The 16,464-nt window shown below is 33.4% G+C and overlaps 3 protein-coding genes across 6 annotated transcripts; 2 read left to right on the top strand and 1 right to left on the bottom strand.

The window, feature by feature from the left end:
• Positions 1-1,244: 1,244 nt before the first annotated feature.
• On the top strand, positions 1,245-6,476 carry LOC104648010 (protein NRT1/ PTR FAMILY 2.7-like). Its single transcript, XM_010324089.3, has 4 exons — positions 1,245-1,548; positions 1,683-1,900; positions 4,794-5,347; positions 5,561-6,476. The coding sequence occupies exons 1-4, from the start codon at positions 1,449-1,451 to the stop codon at positions 6,387-6,389; spliced, it is 1,701 nt and encodes a 566-aa protein (XP_010322391.1). The 5' UTR covers positions 1,245-1,448; the 3' UTR covers positions 6,390-6,476.
• An 876-nt stretch (positions 6,477-7,352) lies between these two features.
• Positions 7,353-8,681, top strand: LOC101255112 (uncharacterized). The gene is made up of 5 exons (XM_010324090.4): positions 7,353-7,668; positions 7,751-7,788; positions 7,868-7,982; positions 8,087-8,142; positions 8,225-8,681. The coding sequence occupies exons 1-5, from the start codon at positions 7,561-7,563 to the stop codon at positions 8,469-8,471; spliced, it is 564 nt and encodes a 187-aa protein (XP_010322392.1). The 5' UTR covers positions 7,353-7,560; the 3' UTR covers positions 8,472-8,681.
• A 491-nt stretch (positions 8,682-9,172) lies between these two features.
• On the bottom strand, positions 9,173-16,178 carry LOC101255413 (uncharacterized). Of its 4 annotated transcripts, none has more exons than XM_010324092.4 (12): positions 15,853-16,178; positions 14,920-15,123; positions 14,610-14,815; positions 14,412-14,494; positions 14,142-14,302; positions 13,836-13,966; positions 13,274-13,540; positions 11,002-13,144; positions 10,710-10,920; positions 10,485-10,593; positions 9,986-10,066; positions 9,173-9,584 (listed from the first exon to the last, which is right to left on the bottom strand). In XM_010324092.4, the coding sequence occupies exons 1-12, from the start codon at positions 15,905-15,907 to the stop codon at positions 9,510-9,512; spliced, it is 3,726 nt and encodes a 1,241-aa protein (XP_010322394.1). In that variant the 5' UTR covers positions 15,908-16,178; the 3' UTR covers positions 9,173-9,509. The 4 variants fall into 4 exon arrangements, with proteins under 4 accessions (XP_010322394.1, XP_010322395.1, XP_010322396.1 ...); XM_010324093.4 differs by having other exon boundaries at positions 10,710-10,896; XM_010324094.4 differs by having other exon boundaries at positions 10,710-10,884.
• Between the last annotated feature and the right edge of the window lie 286 nt (positions 16,179-16,464).

Raw genomic sequence — 16,464 nt, 5'->3', positions numbered from 1 at the left:
AATATATGAATACAATTAATTCATGAGCAAATCATTATAAATAATTCACTATTCATGAATTTATAATTATTTTTGACTTTTAACTTTCTTTTTTATGAACCTTTATTAATGACTTAAAAGTATTACTTAGTGACTTTTAAATCTACTCAAACCGATTCTTATACCTTAGTAGGTGTTTATACAATGATTTTGGCCCTTAATTTACTCTACCCTTAATAATTTTACCATTAATAATTAAGTTGACACTTGAAAATAAAATTTTATCTGAATTTAAGTTAGAATAACTTTTTCTTACAAATAAATTATTTAATGACTTTGATATAATGAAGTAGTGAATAATTGAGCAACTTTATCAACAAGTTCAATTTTTTTTTTATAGGAAATCGGTAAGAACTTACATACGAAATTATAAATAAAGAATATTTATAAAAATATCTTTATATTCAACTTTAAAAATATCTTCTTTATCAAAATTTAAATATCGTACTATAATAAATCAGATATTAAGTTTAACATATGAAGAGAATTTTCGACTCTTAAAATTTTAAATTTTAAATGAGTACACAATTTTTTATGTTTGTAATCTTAAAGTTTTTAATTAAATACTCCCTCCATCCATTTTTATTTATTATATTACGCTTTTTAAAAGTCAATTTGAATTATTCTAAAAATCAAATTAAATTATATGAATTCTAACACTTGAAATTAAAAATTTAAATATTTAAAAACTATATAAAAAGAACTATATACTATAATTTTTTACATATCAATATAATGGAAAGTATATCCTAAAATATTAGTCAAACTTTTTTATAATTTGACTCTAAAAAAAGAAAGTATGACAATTAACGGTAGACCGAAAAAGTATTAAACTTTCAAACTTACCAAGTATAAAAGATACAGTCTCCTCTTTTTATTTAACAGTTACTCTGTTAGACAATTAATTGTTATAATTTTTTCTTTTAGAGTCAAACTATAAGAAATTTAAATAATATTTTATAATATTATATTTTCAATATATTGATATGTTAAAAATTATAATGTATAATTATTTTTTATATATTTAAATATTTATACGTAAAAAGAAAGACTAAATTAACGTAATATAATTTATTTTTAAAACTTAGTTAAAAAAAAAAAAATTACTAATACTTTGATTTGATAGGGAGGAGGAAATTAAACATAGTGGCATCTTTTGTCGTATGCATCCAAAAGAAATAGTGATAAGATAGTGTATTCAACTTATATAAAATTTAATTTACCCCAAACTTTGGAAACAGAATACACTACTCTCTCTCTCTCTATATATATATACCAAGGAAACAAGCAGAACACAAATAATAAAAATAAAAAATATATATATCCAAGTTGTCCTAGAGAAACTAAAAAAAGAGAGTATATATATATATATAAAGAGGTAAGTAACTGAGTTAATAATTAATGCAGCAATGGAGAAATCAGTCCAGACGTTTGTAGATGAAGCATCACCAAACTCTTCTACCAACAACAATAACAATGGCGGTTGGATTTCATTTCCCTTCATCATAGGTCTTCTTTTTTCCTTCTGAATTATTCGTCAGACAATTATACTGTATCTTTAATTTTTTCTTTTTGTGATTATTATTATTAAAGTGAAAATTCTGATTCGACGCGCTAATGATAAATATTTGAAATTTGAATAGGGAGTATGGCCGGATTATCATTGGCAGCAGCAGGATGGAATAACAATTTAATAGTGTATTTGATAGAAGAATTCAACATGAATAGTGTGAGTGCTGCTAAAGTGTACAACATGGCTAATGGGTGCAGCACTATTTTTCCTGTTTTGGGGGCTGTGCTCGCGGATTCGTTTCTCGGCTCTTTCTCTGTCATATGGATTTCTTCTTTCATATCTTTGATGGTAACTACGAATTTCTCCTTCATCTTTTTTTTTTTACTTCTTATTTGTCAAATTCATTTACATATTTCAATTTGCTTATTTTATTATAAATTTTAATTTTTTAAAAATTTTATGATACTAGAGTTCAAATGTCATTAAAAAAATATCTACAAAATTATAAGACAGAATTAAAAAATTGCTAGCATGTGAAAAAGTATATTATTTTAAAACGGAAGTTGAAACGATGAAGTAATTTGTCATTTCATTTCCCAAGAAATAGATGGCTTCTATGTTATGTTATGATCGTTTTTGTGGGAAGGTCGGCTTATTGATTTTGATTTTTTTTTTCTTTTTTCACCGTTTAAGTTTAGTTGATAATGACTTAAGTAGTAGCTTTAATTGTTTGAAGTGATAAATTTAAAAAGAATTAAAAAAAGTTAAAAATGACTAAAAAGAAATTGAAAAGTATTTAAATAAATTTAAAAATAAATTAATTTTTTTTAAAAAGTAAGTATTCCAGTACATATTATTTTTGACTTAAAGGTCATTTCAATTGAATTTAAAAAATATATTTTTAAAAGTCAATCCAACACAAGATTCTTAAGAATTTTTTTTAATTTTGTATATAATTAAATTATTTGTTTATGATAAAAACGTAGAATTAAAAAATATTTTAATTTAAACGAAGATTTTTATAAAAAAAAATGAACAAAAACAGATTAAAAAAGAATGTTACGTATACTGGGACAGCGGTGGGACAAAAGGAATACTAGTTTTGGGGATTTTATTTTTAGTTATATATGCATCGATTGTTTAAATATTTATTATACAATTAGGTACGTTTATTAAGGTAATTATAAGTAAATTAATTCGTGATATTGGTGACTGATATATTCCGTCTTAAATTTAGGTAGTAGGATTTGGTTAGAGTCTCTGACACAGAATTTAAGTGGTACAAATAACTTAAAAGATAGTCAAAATGAAAACGAAGGGACAAACTAATATACTATTGCAAATTAAATTAATTTAATTTATAATAATTCATATAATTTTAAAAGAAAATAGTCAAATAAAAACGAAGGGACAAAGTAATATATTATTGCAAATTTAATTAACTTCTATTTTTTTTTAAAATAAACCGTGTGGCAGCTTTGATGCCAAAAGACGTCATTCATGTGCAACAGAAAGCCATAATTATAAGCCGCAAATGTGGACAATTCTTTAAATTTGTATGTAAAATTTGTTTAAAAAAATTGAATACTAATTTGTTTTGATGTATATTTGAGTATACGTAATGTATTTTTTCAAGTTATATCAAAAAGAAATCGTCCATGTTCTCAAATATAAGTTAATAATTCATACAATTAATGTTGATGTATAATTAAAAGAAATATTTTACGTTATTAACCCGTTTCCGTAGTGGTTATTTGTTCAGATTCAAAATTTATTTGTCCAAAATATTTTTTAGTCAGGCTATACATAATTCTTATTTTACAAATATTGAAATATTTAATAACATTATCGTTATTGTTTTACTCATTTTGATTCGCAATTTTATTTAGAGAAGTTCACAGACATGTAATATTTGATTAATTTTTTAAAAATATTAAAATGGTAGATAAACTTAAGTTCCTGGTGGAATTTTAAATTATTTTTGCACCACATATTCATAAGTGGAAACTTTATAAAATTCTTAGAATTAAGAATATATCTTTAATAATTTTGGGATGCGAAGTGAAGTCGTGGCAGTAGAAGAAAGAGACTGAAGTAGCCTCTTTTCACTCAACATGCGCCACGTCATCATTTATTTTTCTCTGATTCATACTTGCTTTGTTTGCGGCTTTTTAGGTCATTGCTATCTAAGTGTGAGTATTTCTCACTTATTATTATTTATTTAAAACTGTTATTATTATTATTATTATTATTAATAATAATAATAATAATGCTTTCCAACAGAGTTATCCATCTTTTTTTTTTGCTTAGATGAGGGCTGGCCCTACACGAGTAGCACAATATCCATGTTGATGTGTATATATATGGAGTAGAGCAATTTGTTACAACAAAAACTGACACAAAATTCAACAGAAATATGATTTCACGACCAATATTATTCAAGCACTTAGACCTTTAATAAATATATGACAAATTAGTACTACCACAATAATAATAATAATAATAATAAAATATTTCTCTTGTAGGACATACTTTACAGAAATATACACTAGCTAGGAGTTGCTCTTTTCATTTAGTCACTCTCGAAAAGAGCGTTCGATGAGTGTATCCCATGAAAATTAAAATAAATTGAGTTCATAAATTTAACGAATCAGCAAAAAGTTGATGAGTTGAGTTGGAACAAGTTGAACCAAATATAAACTCAATAGTTTTAACATATAACCGTCAAATTTTGTGAATATAGTTCTTCTATAGGTGCAAAGAAACATTAGTTTCGGCTTAGTCATGTTACTACATACATGCGATGGCGTAGCAGAATTTTCAGTAAGATATCAAGAAATAAACACACATTTATTAGAGATATGGCTTACCGGTTACTATACTGAAAGATTTGGACATAGCACAAGTTTTAAGTTTATTGCACTGAACTGCTCCTTTTAGTCATGGATATTTTAATTTCTGAAAAATATGTTGTTCTGCATTAATTTCATATAACCCTGTTTAACATGCTCAGTGAGTAGAATTTAGCGGGGATGTAGCAGGTTGCTTGCTTTATCACTAAGGAATTAGCTATATCGTAGTCGTTAAACAAAATATAGATTTTGTCAGAACATGTTGTTTGCTACTCATATCTATTATAAGCCGTTACTTGTAGTTATCTTTAGACAGCCTGATCACGCATAGAAATTGAACTAATCCTGATGTACCATGTACTGTTTTGTTTTCTCAAATTGATTTGTAGGGAGTGTTGCTTCTCACCTTCACAGCAGTGATGGACACATTGAGACCTCCAAAATGCTTTGATGGTTCAAATGAGTGCGGAAACGCATCAACATTCCATCTTACAATCTTATATGCAGCTTTAGCTCTAGCATATTTGGGAAACGGAGGAACACGTTTCACCATTGGATCAATGGGAGCGAATCAATTTCATAAGCCAAATCACCAATCCATTTTCTTCAATTGGTATACTTTTGCGCTCTACACATCTAATGTCATTGGTAGCACAGTCCTTTTGTATATCGAGGACAATGTGAGTTGGGTAATTGGGTTCGCCATCTGTGTCGCCTTCAACATCTTTGGCTTGGCTATTTTCTTGTCTGGACGACGTTTCTATCGACATATTGAGGCACAACAAGAAAGCCCTTTCATGAGTTTGGCTCGAGTCGCCGTGGCTGCTATTAGGAAACATGGAGAACCATTGTCATTAGGAGGTGAAGATTATTATAATGGCATGACAAAACAGGACAGTTCAACAAATGCTCATGACCCTACAAATCCTAGCAAATTCTTCAGGTATAACAAAACTCTCCCTACGATACGTAATGGTTAGCAGGGGAATTCGAACTAGGTGAAAGTTCAGACAATTAAATAGGATTAGTGGCTTAGAGACCATTGATACACCTAATTCCTGTTGTTTTAGGTGATTTTATAGTCCTGGCTCTTAATATTCTAAGTGAAAATCACTTCCAAATGTCGACAAATGAATGTGTGTGTGTGTTTTAATAGGTTCCTGAACAGAGCAGCTTTGATCACGGAAGGAGATAAGAAACCGGACAGAGTCACTGCTGAGCCATGGAAACTATGTACAGTACAACAAGTAGAAGATTTGAAAATCCTGATAAAGCTTTTTCCAATATGGACTACTGGTTTGCTTCTCTGCACCCCACTAGTCATACAAACCAGTTTAGCAATCCTCCAGGCCCTGAAAATGGACAGGCACTTAGGATCGAATTTCAAAATCCCAGCTGGTTCTGTTATAGTCTTCACGCTGATCTCCACGTGCATAACAATAACATTCATGGACCGAGTTGTATCCCCCTTGTTGACTAAACACATCCGTATTTCTCTGACACCTCTCCAACGGGTTGGGATAGGACACGTGCTGACAGTCGTCAGCATGTTCCTATCCGCCCTGGTAGAGTCAAATCGGATAAAGTTGGAGCACCAAAATAGTGTTGTGGTGCCAATGTCAGTCTTCTGGCTGGCACCACAACTAGCTATTTCAGGCGTTGGGTTAGCTTTTCATTCTCCAGGATACGTTGGATTTTACTATCAAGAATTTCCAGGGTCGTTGAAAAGCACGTCTACCGCGGTTGTGGCGGTTTTTATGGGAGTGGCGTTTTATCTAGGGAATGGGGTGATGGATTTGGTTCAAAGAGTGACAGGATGGTTGCCTGAGAACATAAATAATGGTAGGTTGGATAATGTTTTCTGGGTGATTAGTGTTTTAGGAGCTTTAAACTTTGTGTATTATGTTATATGTGCTTCATTGTACGAGTATAAAAATGTTGACAAGGAAGTGAGTGATTCTATCGACAAAATTGATGGAAATTAGTCCAAATGAAATACTCCTGGATTCATTATGTAATCATTGAACAAGCAATGAACCTCTTTTTTCAAGAAAAAAAGAAGATAAAATAGCTGACATTTTTTTATTTTTTTTTATTTGTTGACTTTAACATGTTTATTTTCCCATTAGTTAATGTACAGGCCAATGCATTCAGGGTAACAGTCCATTCTGTTCCCTCCAAAAAAAGACAAATAAATAATAATATGCTTTAAGCACAAATCATCCTTTTTGTTCCCCGGTACATTTGGGAGGTGAATTTTTGAGCAAAAGTTTTTGGACATTAACTGTGTATCACTACAACAGTCCATTGTTTGTTTTTTGTGCACACATTTTTAAAGCTACAAAGTAAAAATAGTAAATCGGCAAGTAGACAGGCAAAGACACTCGGTGGGGATCTATCTACATAGTTAATTGAAACCCCACATATATCACTTTAAAATTTCAAGTCACATTTTAAACCGTAAAGATAAATCACGTTTTAATAAATGAAAGGAGAGACATTTTTAACGCAAAAATTAATATTTGGAGCAATTGTGGATCAGTAGGTGGAGGGGGGAAACGATGAACTTAGGATTAGGGATTGAGTCTAAATTTGATGCTTATGTATTAAGGATTTTTGTTCTTATACATTAATGTGGTCTAATTTAATAATTCCCTTGTATATATATATTCAATGAATTTCTCTAGGCAAATATCAAATTTAAATTTAAATTATTATGTTCAACGTACAAACTAACTCAAAAGGTTCATCCATAAATACCTAATCTATTTCTGATTTTTTGGGATCAAAACTCACACTAGGTAGCATTATTGAAACATAACTCTACTTCTCATTAGCAAAAGAAAAGAATATTCTTTACACATTTATGAATGTCAATAAGACTAGTTTTTAGGGGTAAACTGTAAAATCCTGTCAAGAAAAAAAAAATAGTTGAATTTCCCACCTTTTTTGAATTAACTGTCAATACAAAGCGCTTCTCAATTTGGATTCAAGAATCAAAAACTCACTTTCCTATATTAACAATCTCTTCTCAACCCCATTAAATTCTCATTTTCCATTAGCTCTGTTCTTGTTACATTCGCAATCAGTTAAGTTTTTTTTCCATTGATAATTCCTCTTCCACTTTGTTCTTAGTTGAAGAAGCAAATTGATACAATGCAAGAAGATTCTGTATATGATCCACTAGTTTTCGGTCTTGGTAGTTACATCTATTGCAGTAATTGTGAAGTTCGAATTGCTCGTGTCCAGTATTACATTCCTAATGTAAGGATTCTCTCTGCGTCATTTTGTACTCTGTTCTTGACTTTAGAACAGAACAACTTATTATGTTCATTTTCTTGCCCAGGTGCAGGACTTAGATTATGGAGGCTACTTTGAGAGAGTGTAAGTATCATGATTTCGATAATTCGGAGTTATTTTGATTTGATTAGGCTTTTTTCTGAGTTGTGTGTATTATATTCAGGTTTAATGTTGTTATACTAGACCAACCGAAATTTCATCAACAAGAAGATGGAAATACCCTAACCACACTCAATATTTACTGTACCCAATGTGATATGCAGCTCGGATGGAGACTAGTAAGATACTAATATTAAAAATCATTTTTGTTTTCATGATAACAAGACGATTTTGTTGCTCTTATTTCTCTCTCTTAAATACAGAGTTTGTGATTTTATTTCAGATGGAAACCACCCTACCGTCCAAGTATTTCATAAGAGGAAGATTCTTTATGAGATTGTAAGTTTCTAATTATGAATTTTTGCAAATTGAGATTGTCTCTATATATATTTTGTGGAAGGTGTTAATTTAAATGTGGCAGGGACATGCTCATGTACAAGAGTCGTGTAACGTTGCATGATTCTCTCTTTGGAGGTGCAAATCGACAGGATCATGTTCAAGATGCAGGGGCTAATGCTGATCAAGAAGCAGGTGCTGATGAGAGAAATGCTGATCAAGATAGAGATGCAAAGAACAGAATCATGATCAAGATGAAACCGCTAATGAACAAGGTCCTAATGAACAATGATCAAGATGGACCACGGCCAATGAAACGAATGAAGATGTAGTAGACCAACAGGCTGACGGAAATGCTGACATTGATAGCCTACTCATGCTGATCAAAATGCAGAAAGATACACATTGCACTTCACAAAATGCTAATTCATATTTGTATGATATTCTTTTTTCTCTTTCTGATATTGGAATTACAGTACAGATTATTATTTCAGGCTGCAACAAAGCAGTTGACACTGCACTTTTTACATGTTTCAGCTCTATATGCTGCTTTGTTTTTCTTTTAATTTTTGGAAGCAAGTCAACTGTCAGAGATGTATTTCCTGAACTGCAATCATATTTTTCTCGAAGCTAAAGTTGCTTGACAATAAATGCTAGTGAAGTTTGGTTTGTTTTTCTACAAAGGGAAAAAGGTCTGATATACCCCTTAACTTTGTCATTTAGAGATATATACCGTTGTTGACGGGTATATCAGACCCTTAGAAGCTAAAGTTGCTTGACAAGTGCACTGTTCCAGTATGTGGTGAAGTTAGATTTTAACAGATATGTATGATAAATTGATAATTATGTATTTATAGATTTGATTTTTATTGTGACCTAGTTCAGAGAACGACAGCTTGGTTGCCAGACAATATCAATGATGGAAGAATGGATACCGTCTTCTGGTTCTGTTGTTTCCTGGGATCAGCAAAATTCATGTGTTACCTTGCGTTTGCCTCCTTCCACAAGTATAAGAATATAGACGAAAACCAACTGATGCACTCCCTGAATGGCAAATTCTACTTATTAGTACAATTCAAGAAGCATGGATACCATAAGTTCTGCAAGAGATTTCCAGGCTTCGCTTACTGTCTGGAATAAAGATACAAGTTTCCATGAATGAGATATTGCTTTTTACATGAAAGAAAAAAAAAGGAATCCTTTAAAGCGGATGTAAAAGAATTACATATAAAAGGATAAATCGTGTGTCTATAGAGAAATGTATCAGTTAGCAGCTTTTCTAGCAAAGCAGTGTCAATCTAGTCTACACCAGGAACATGTTAGGTGGCGAATAAACGAATTTGAAAGAGACCAAGATTAGTCAATACGAATCAGGAGTCAGGAGGCCCATTGTGGTGGAACTTTGTACAGTCATACGGTCCAAGTTGATTGTTTTTCTTCTTCACCTGTAAGTCAATGAAAGATAACAGTTCAATAAACTAATATGAAATCGGCAGAACCAGTCAATATAAATATATGCAACAGCACGCTATTTTCCACATAAAGAAACAAGTGAGGTAAAAAACCCTCTAAGCAAGTACTAAAATGTATCTACGTGGAGCAAAATGGTACACTAAGCTCCAGTTAAGCGTGAGGTTCTTGGAAGGGCCAAACCACATAGAGTATATTGTAAGTAGCCTAACCAAAAGTGAATCAATTCTCACTTAATTGGTAGCATATGCCATAGAACCTGTTTAACTATAAGTAAGAACAAAGTTAATGCACTCTCATTCTAGCGTGTGACATACATTTAGATATGGCATGCTACCTCAAACAAGAAAAGAAGCATGTATGGATAGTGACATACCGGAGACCATGGGCTTGGCTCAGGTAAGGATTTCTCTTGAGGTGAGTTTTGTACAGCACCGCCTTTCATTGTTAATATATCCTGTAGAATCAGTACACAGGAGTCAGTTACTCGACTACTTTTTTCTTAATTATGCTCCAACAACAGATTTAGAGCACTAGAGCTTAACACTCAATCCAAATTTGTCTCACTGTCTAACCTAATGTTCAGAACACAACATTTAAGGATGTCAAGCTTGCCGATTGTTCTGGACCTATTACTTACTGGATGATAGCTTCTATCATTTTACTAAAGGAAATATGATGAACAGCTAATATCTCATCAGTTTTTCCTTTAATACCACCTGCTATAAGTGAAGGATTTGGATAAAGGTGTGGAAGCAAACTGCTCTTGAGGAAACTGAAGATAACTGGAATTAATAAAATATGCTTCAAAAAGTTAATTACGTTTGGCTTCAATAGATCACAGTATACAACTCATTTTCCAAAAAAGAAATTACCTCCCCTGCAGCTTCCATTGCTGCCAACCATTCATCAGAAAATGGAACTGCATCCCGTGGTGGTAATATCAAAAGATTGGCCTTCTTCAGACAGCTCTCAGCATCCTTGCTGCCATCAACAAAAGGCATTTTAGCAATTCTTCAGAAGAATTGAAATTTGTGAAAGGCTAAGTCCACAAAAATGAAGTAGTTCTTTGGAATGAGAAAAGTTGATGCAATACTTACACTGGCAAAATGGTGGCGCAATTTGTGCATTGTTCGGTATCTTCCAGCCCAGGGCAAAGTTCATTTTGAGAACTCTCACTTCCACTAAGTTTACCAGTTTCAGATTCCTTCACCAGAATATCTTCATTCAACATGTCATCTACCGTCCTTTTGATTCTTGATGAGGTTTGATCCCCTGCAACAAGTTCTATGCAATCAATTGGCACAATTGCTGTATGGTTTTTACTTGTCCCCTCAGAAAAATCATATTCCAAAGGTAAAGATTCAATTGCCACTGGATATAATAGTCTACCTGCAACACAGTGGATAGTATCCAGATTATCCGCATCATTATCACTCCCATGAATCGGAGATGACTCCTGGTTCAGAAAACTTGGGCTTTTTAATCCACCTGCATCAACACTTCTTTGTGATGGAAAAACTTCTCGAAAATTCTCAAAGGCATTGCTGCTTTCACATTCTTCCACCACAGTAATAGGGGCTTTTTTAGGCAACAAGTGGGCATCTTTGTTATATGTCTCCACGTGCGCATCTTCTATCTGTATGATATTTGTGAGGGCATTTGTTGTCTTTCCAACTTCATTTGCTTGTCTTGCATCTCTGAGTTTTGGAGGAGTATGAAGACTCTCTAATACAACCTTATGACGCCCCGGTTCTGTTGAACTGGAAGGGATGAAGTCTGCATGGCTGCACATGTGTGACTCTTCAACTTTCAAGCTTTCCGGAGACAGCATACCAAGCTTCAATGTGATGGTCTCATTACCATCATTTAGCTTGATTGATGAATCTTGAATTTCAAGTTCATTCATTCCTTTGGAGAGGAGCACACCGTTGATCAATTTGTTACCTTCACCCACTGGACCAAGTATACCAGATCCAATTACATTTTGTGTTCCCCTGGAAGATGAACCAAATTCCATAGAGGAAGTTAAATTTCCATCATTGTGACAGTTCAATGAATTGTGTATTTCAGTTTCATCCACCACTTTCAACACAGACTCTATAATTGGTTTCCTACATTCGCCAATTGAACCAGGTACATCTGATACCATTTTGTCTCTTGTTCTACTAGAAGATGAACCAAATTCCAGACAGGTAGTTGAACTTGCAAGAATCTTATCAGGATTGACTTCTTCATCTGTTGAATGATTGCAATTACTGGGAAGAGTAATTTTGACAGGACTAGGACACATGATTTCCGCAGGATCTTCTCCAACCATTGTCTGTACACTTGTTACATCAAACCTATCAAAAACACTTTCATCTGATCGATATGGAAGACCAGAGAAACCAGTTTCATCAATCTGTCCATCTTGGCTTTGATCTATGTAAACATGTTTACTAAGGGACTGGCCACTTGAATGCAATACGCTACCAGGATGGGACTTATGTTCTGAGTAAATTGAAAGCCCATCAGGATCAGTCTCGCAATTTTCACCAGATAAAGTTACACTTGAGATATCTGCTACTAAACCTCCTGTTTGTGCTCTATCTGTGATCTGTTTGCAGGTAAAAGCTTCTTTCAGATTATGAGAATCTTCATGCTGATATGCAACTTCTAACATTTCAATCTTTACTTCACTAAAGTTTGAACCTGTGAGATTCAAGGGCTCACAGTTCCCTCCTCCAATATTCCTTAGCTCTCTCTGGACTTTGCTCAAATTGCTCTTAATCTTCATAATGTACTTATCATTATCAAAGATCCCGTCATCTTCAACTGCAAAGGACTTGACCTTCTCAAATTCTCCACCAGTTAAATTATTGCAGCCTCCCATGAAACCTTCCTTCATCACCTCCCCGCTCAAATGAATCATATTCCCATACTTTGAGTTACAAATCAAACCATCAATTACTGAAGAAATGTCAGATTCTTCTGCTTCATTTGGATTGCCATCTTCCAGTCTATGTAGAACTAGAGATTCTGAATTGTAGCTAGCTTGTGGTAACTCAGAATCTCTAAAACCTGATCCAGCAGAGCCTTTATTTTCTATAAAACTAGGAGTGAAGTTCATGAGATCACCATTTTTGTTTATATATTCAAGTTTTCCCGTTTGTGGTGGATGTTGCTTGCCGTTCATCAGCAATTCCGTATCCTGAAGCTTGTTTTCTTCGTGCTTGATGTGATCCAGTACTTGCTCATCAAAATTACCAGCATGATCTCTGAAATTATCACTGACTAGATCAAGCTTCTTAATAACACTACTTGGAATATTCACTCTTTCTACACTGTTTCCTTCCAAGCCCGTTTTAGATACTCTGTAGGATGATGTTGAGCTTTCTGATTCAGATCCTAGTACCTTAGAGTTTAGATTTGCTAAGTCGTCATTGCCTTCTTGCCTTGCTAGTGTCTCTGGTGGCCTCAGATCACCAGACCTTTGTAATGGGCACAAATTAGACTCGACTTTCGACAAGCGATGTGTATCTGAAGCTTTTGTCTGCAATCAACATATTAGTTGTCATGTCTTTAAAATGAAATGGTAAAGCATGAGCATCATGCAGCTTATTCACCTAAAACAAAAAGAACCTAATGCTTTTCCAGAATAGTGCTGGGTTGCTGATAATACCTGACGAAAAAATCCCAAGGAAGGTGAGGGCCTCCGCAGACCTGATGGTTTCATGGCTTGTGCGGGCAGGTATGGCATACTGCTAACAGCAGTACGAGTTCTGTGAGGAAGAGGAAGTACGAATGGTGTACATACATCATGACTTTCAGATGAATGTGCTCGGGTAGATGGAAGTGTGGCATTTCGGTTCATCTCCACTCCAGTATTGCTAGAATTATTAACTGGAGAAGATTCAATTGATGCCTGTAATTTTGATGGTGATTTCTCCTGCACAAATTAGAATTCAGCAAAAAGGAGGGGCTTCAATAGTGTTGGTTAACTACCAAATATATTGAATGTAAGCTATTTAGTGTTGTGTTCTTGAAATTTGAACAATTCTTAGTCGCACCAAATTTTTCTAAAATATTGAGCTTAAAACTTGAACTAACCCTTATGTCATTTCTCCTTAAAATTAAAATACATGATAAAAATATTTATCTTTGAAATTTATAAGTACTTTTAAGTTCTTAATCACACAGTTTTTTTAAAAAAATATTGATCTTAAACTTGAACTGAAGCTTACATCATTTCCTCTGAAAATGCATGATGAAGATTTATCCTTTAAAGGTGCAGCGTCAGCTTTTGCTTTCTCTTGGCTATTTCTCAACTTTCTGGAGGAGCTCATTAATCCTAGATTTTTCTGAATACCATAAGCTGCATGGGAAAGGATATTAGAATATAAATGACCTACTCTTTTAATTTGTGACCCAAATAAGGAAGTTACTTTCGCAAAATATAATATTGCAGCACACTTTGAATACATTCCATGATAGAAATGAAAACAATCAAGCTCAGCAGAAGCCAGAGGAATAGCTAATGAAGAGATTACCAGAATCAGTTACTTGATGTTTAAAATGACTTGCTCTTGGTATGCTACTCTTAGAGTTTGTAGGCAACAAGCAAGAACTTGGCTTTGAAACTTGACATTTCGGTAACTTGGAATCCTTGGTCGCAGATTTTCCATGATTCATGTTTGCAGGCCTTTTTAGTCTAAAATGATATTAAGGCTCATCATCTGTACAAACTCCAAATATAGCAAAATAAAAAACTAACTTGGAAATAGTTGAATTTCAAATATATCTGACACGTGCAAGGATATGAAGCGGAAGACAAAAGTCGAGAACAGCTACTAGATTTGGAGATAATTCTACCATTGTGAGACGCTGGTATTTTAGTTGAGGCCTGAAACCACACAAAAGACCAAGTAAGCAACAAACTAAAATAAGATGAGCTTCACCAGAAGTCATGGCCATATTTTATTAGCTGAATTACTGCTAGTCTTAAGCTGAGATCTGACCTTCCGATTTTCTTCTTTTAAAGCTACAGCTCGAATTCCTTTAAACGTACTTCTTTTGTTCGAGCTCAAATAAACTGAACTAGCATCATGTAGAGAGTCATTTGAAGTTGGATTTCGCTCTTCTTCATTGATGGTGAACAAGGTCTCTCCGCGTGTTTTAACCAATGAACCACTAAGCAGAGAAAGTTCCAATGGATCCAAAACACCTAACAGAACGAATGAAGTAGATTTTTCCTGAAATCAATCTCCTGAAGTATCTAACAATTTTTTCTGCATTGATACTATAGATATTGTACTGTAAAAAAATTACCTTCTTCAGTTGAAAAGGCTCTATCCCATGCTAAACTTTTCCGCAAATTGCAACCACCACTCCTCTTCTTCCTCTTCATGTGCAGCGGCTCCACACTAAGTTTAGGCATTTCTGCTTTGTCTGAATTGATATATTCTTTATTGCTGGAAACTCTACGAGATGAACATTCTGATTTTACATGATCTACCCGAGCCTCCAGTCCTCCTGCAACATGATGAACTCTGTAAATAACTACCCCTCTACTTCAAGGCACCAACTGTTTCAAATTTCAAACAGAAAACTAAACAGCTCCAAGCTGGAACATAGGCAAATGAGAACCATAAAGAAGAACATAATGCATATCATCTCCAACAGAAAAGCAGAAGTTATAAATAAAAATGTATGCTACAACCAACAACATAGAATAAAACATCAAATTTCTACTGATGGACTTAATAATACAAATCAATGAATCAAATTCACCTAAAATCATATAGTTAGGGTCTTATGCATCAATTATGCTCTACTTTAGTCTCGTTTCATAGTATTCACCAAATTATGACTAGACAGTAGTTGCCAAGGCATAGCTGTTCTCCTCCTTTATCAGGAAACTAATATTCTTGATTGAAGTAACACAATGAATTGTAAAACTGCTGAAAGTAGGCAAAACCTGCAGAACCTAATTGACCCTACAAACTCATTACGACTCATTTCCATATAAAACAAAAAAATCTAGATTTATCTTAAACGAGATGAATTTATTAGAAAAAAAAAGCATTTTACAATATCTGAGCACTTCCTTGACTGCTTACTGCTACAAAACCCTCAATGCGGGAATTGACGAATTGAAATATAATAGATGGACAAGCCATAGGAATTGGAAACTGGGAATGAGTTTATATTTGAAACTTGAAAGTAACAAAAATGGAAGAGAAGAAAAGTAGAAGAACTGACTCATTGGGGAAATGAAATTTGAAATTGAAGCGAAATCGTCGGGATTGGTGTCCATATCAGGAAGTGGCGAGAGTAGAGAATCTTCTTCGCCGGAGATTTCAAGGAGGTGTAGATCTGACTCCGTTTTTCTCTGTAACTTGAAATTGTTGAAGAAATCATCAAAGAAGTAGGAGTAGTTTGTTTGGTTAAGCGGAAATGAGGATTTGTTTGTTGGTTTTGAAATGGGGGCAAGCGGGAAATGTAGGACAAATCACACGTGCCTTGTTCACTCCAATGCCAAATCTGGATTTTTATTTATTTGCCCCTTCCTTTTAAAATTTTCTTTAAAAATGAGCAGCAGGAGGTAGTGTTTACACTTTTTTATCACCTAGTTGTAGTTAGGTATTACTTAAGATCTATCCGAAAGCCATACGAAATTGTATTGGAAGTTTTTGTTACCACTATTATTATTTGGATGACAAATATTTTCTACTAGTATTCTTCTTATATGGTTTTGGAGCATGTAAACTTCATTTTAAAAGATTTAACTATTAATATTCAAATCAAAATTAAAATAGATACCCTATGAAATAGTTTGACTTTTCAACAAGATTAGAACTTGAATTATTTGAG

The sequence above is a fragment of the Solanum lycopersicum genome, chromosome 6 (genome assembly GCF_036512215.1).
Source record: "Solanum lycopersicum chromosome 6, SLM_r2.1".
Lineage (NCBI taxonomy): Eukaryota > Viridiplantae > Streptophyta > Magnoliopsida > Solanales > Solanaceae > Solanum > Solanum lycopersicum.
The sequence above is the reverse complement of the archived record's forward strand: the minus strand, read 5'-3'. Positions and strand labels throughout refer to the sequence as shown.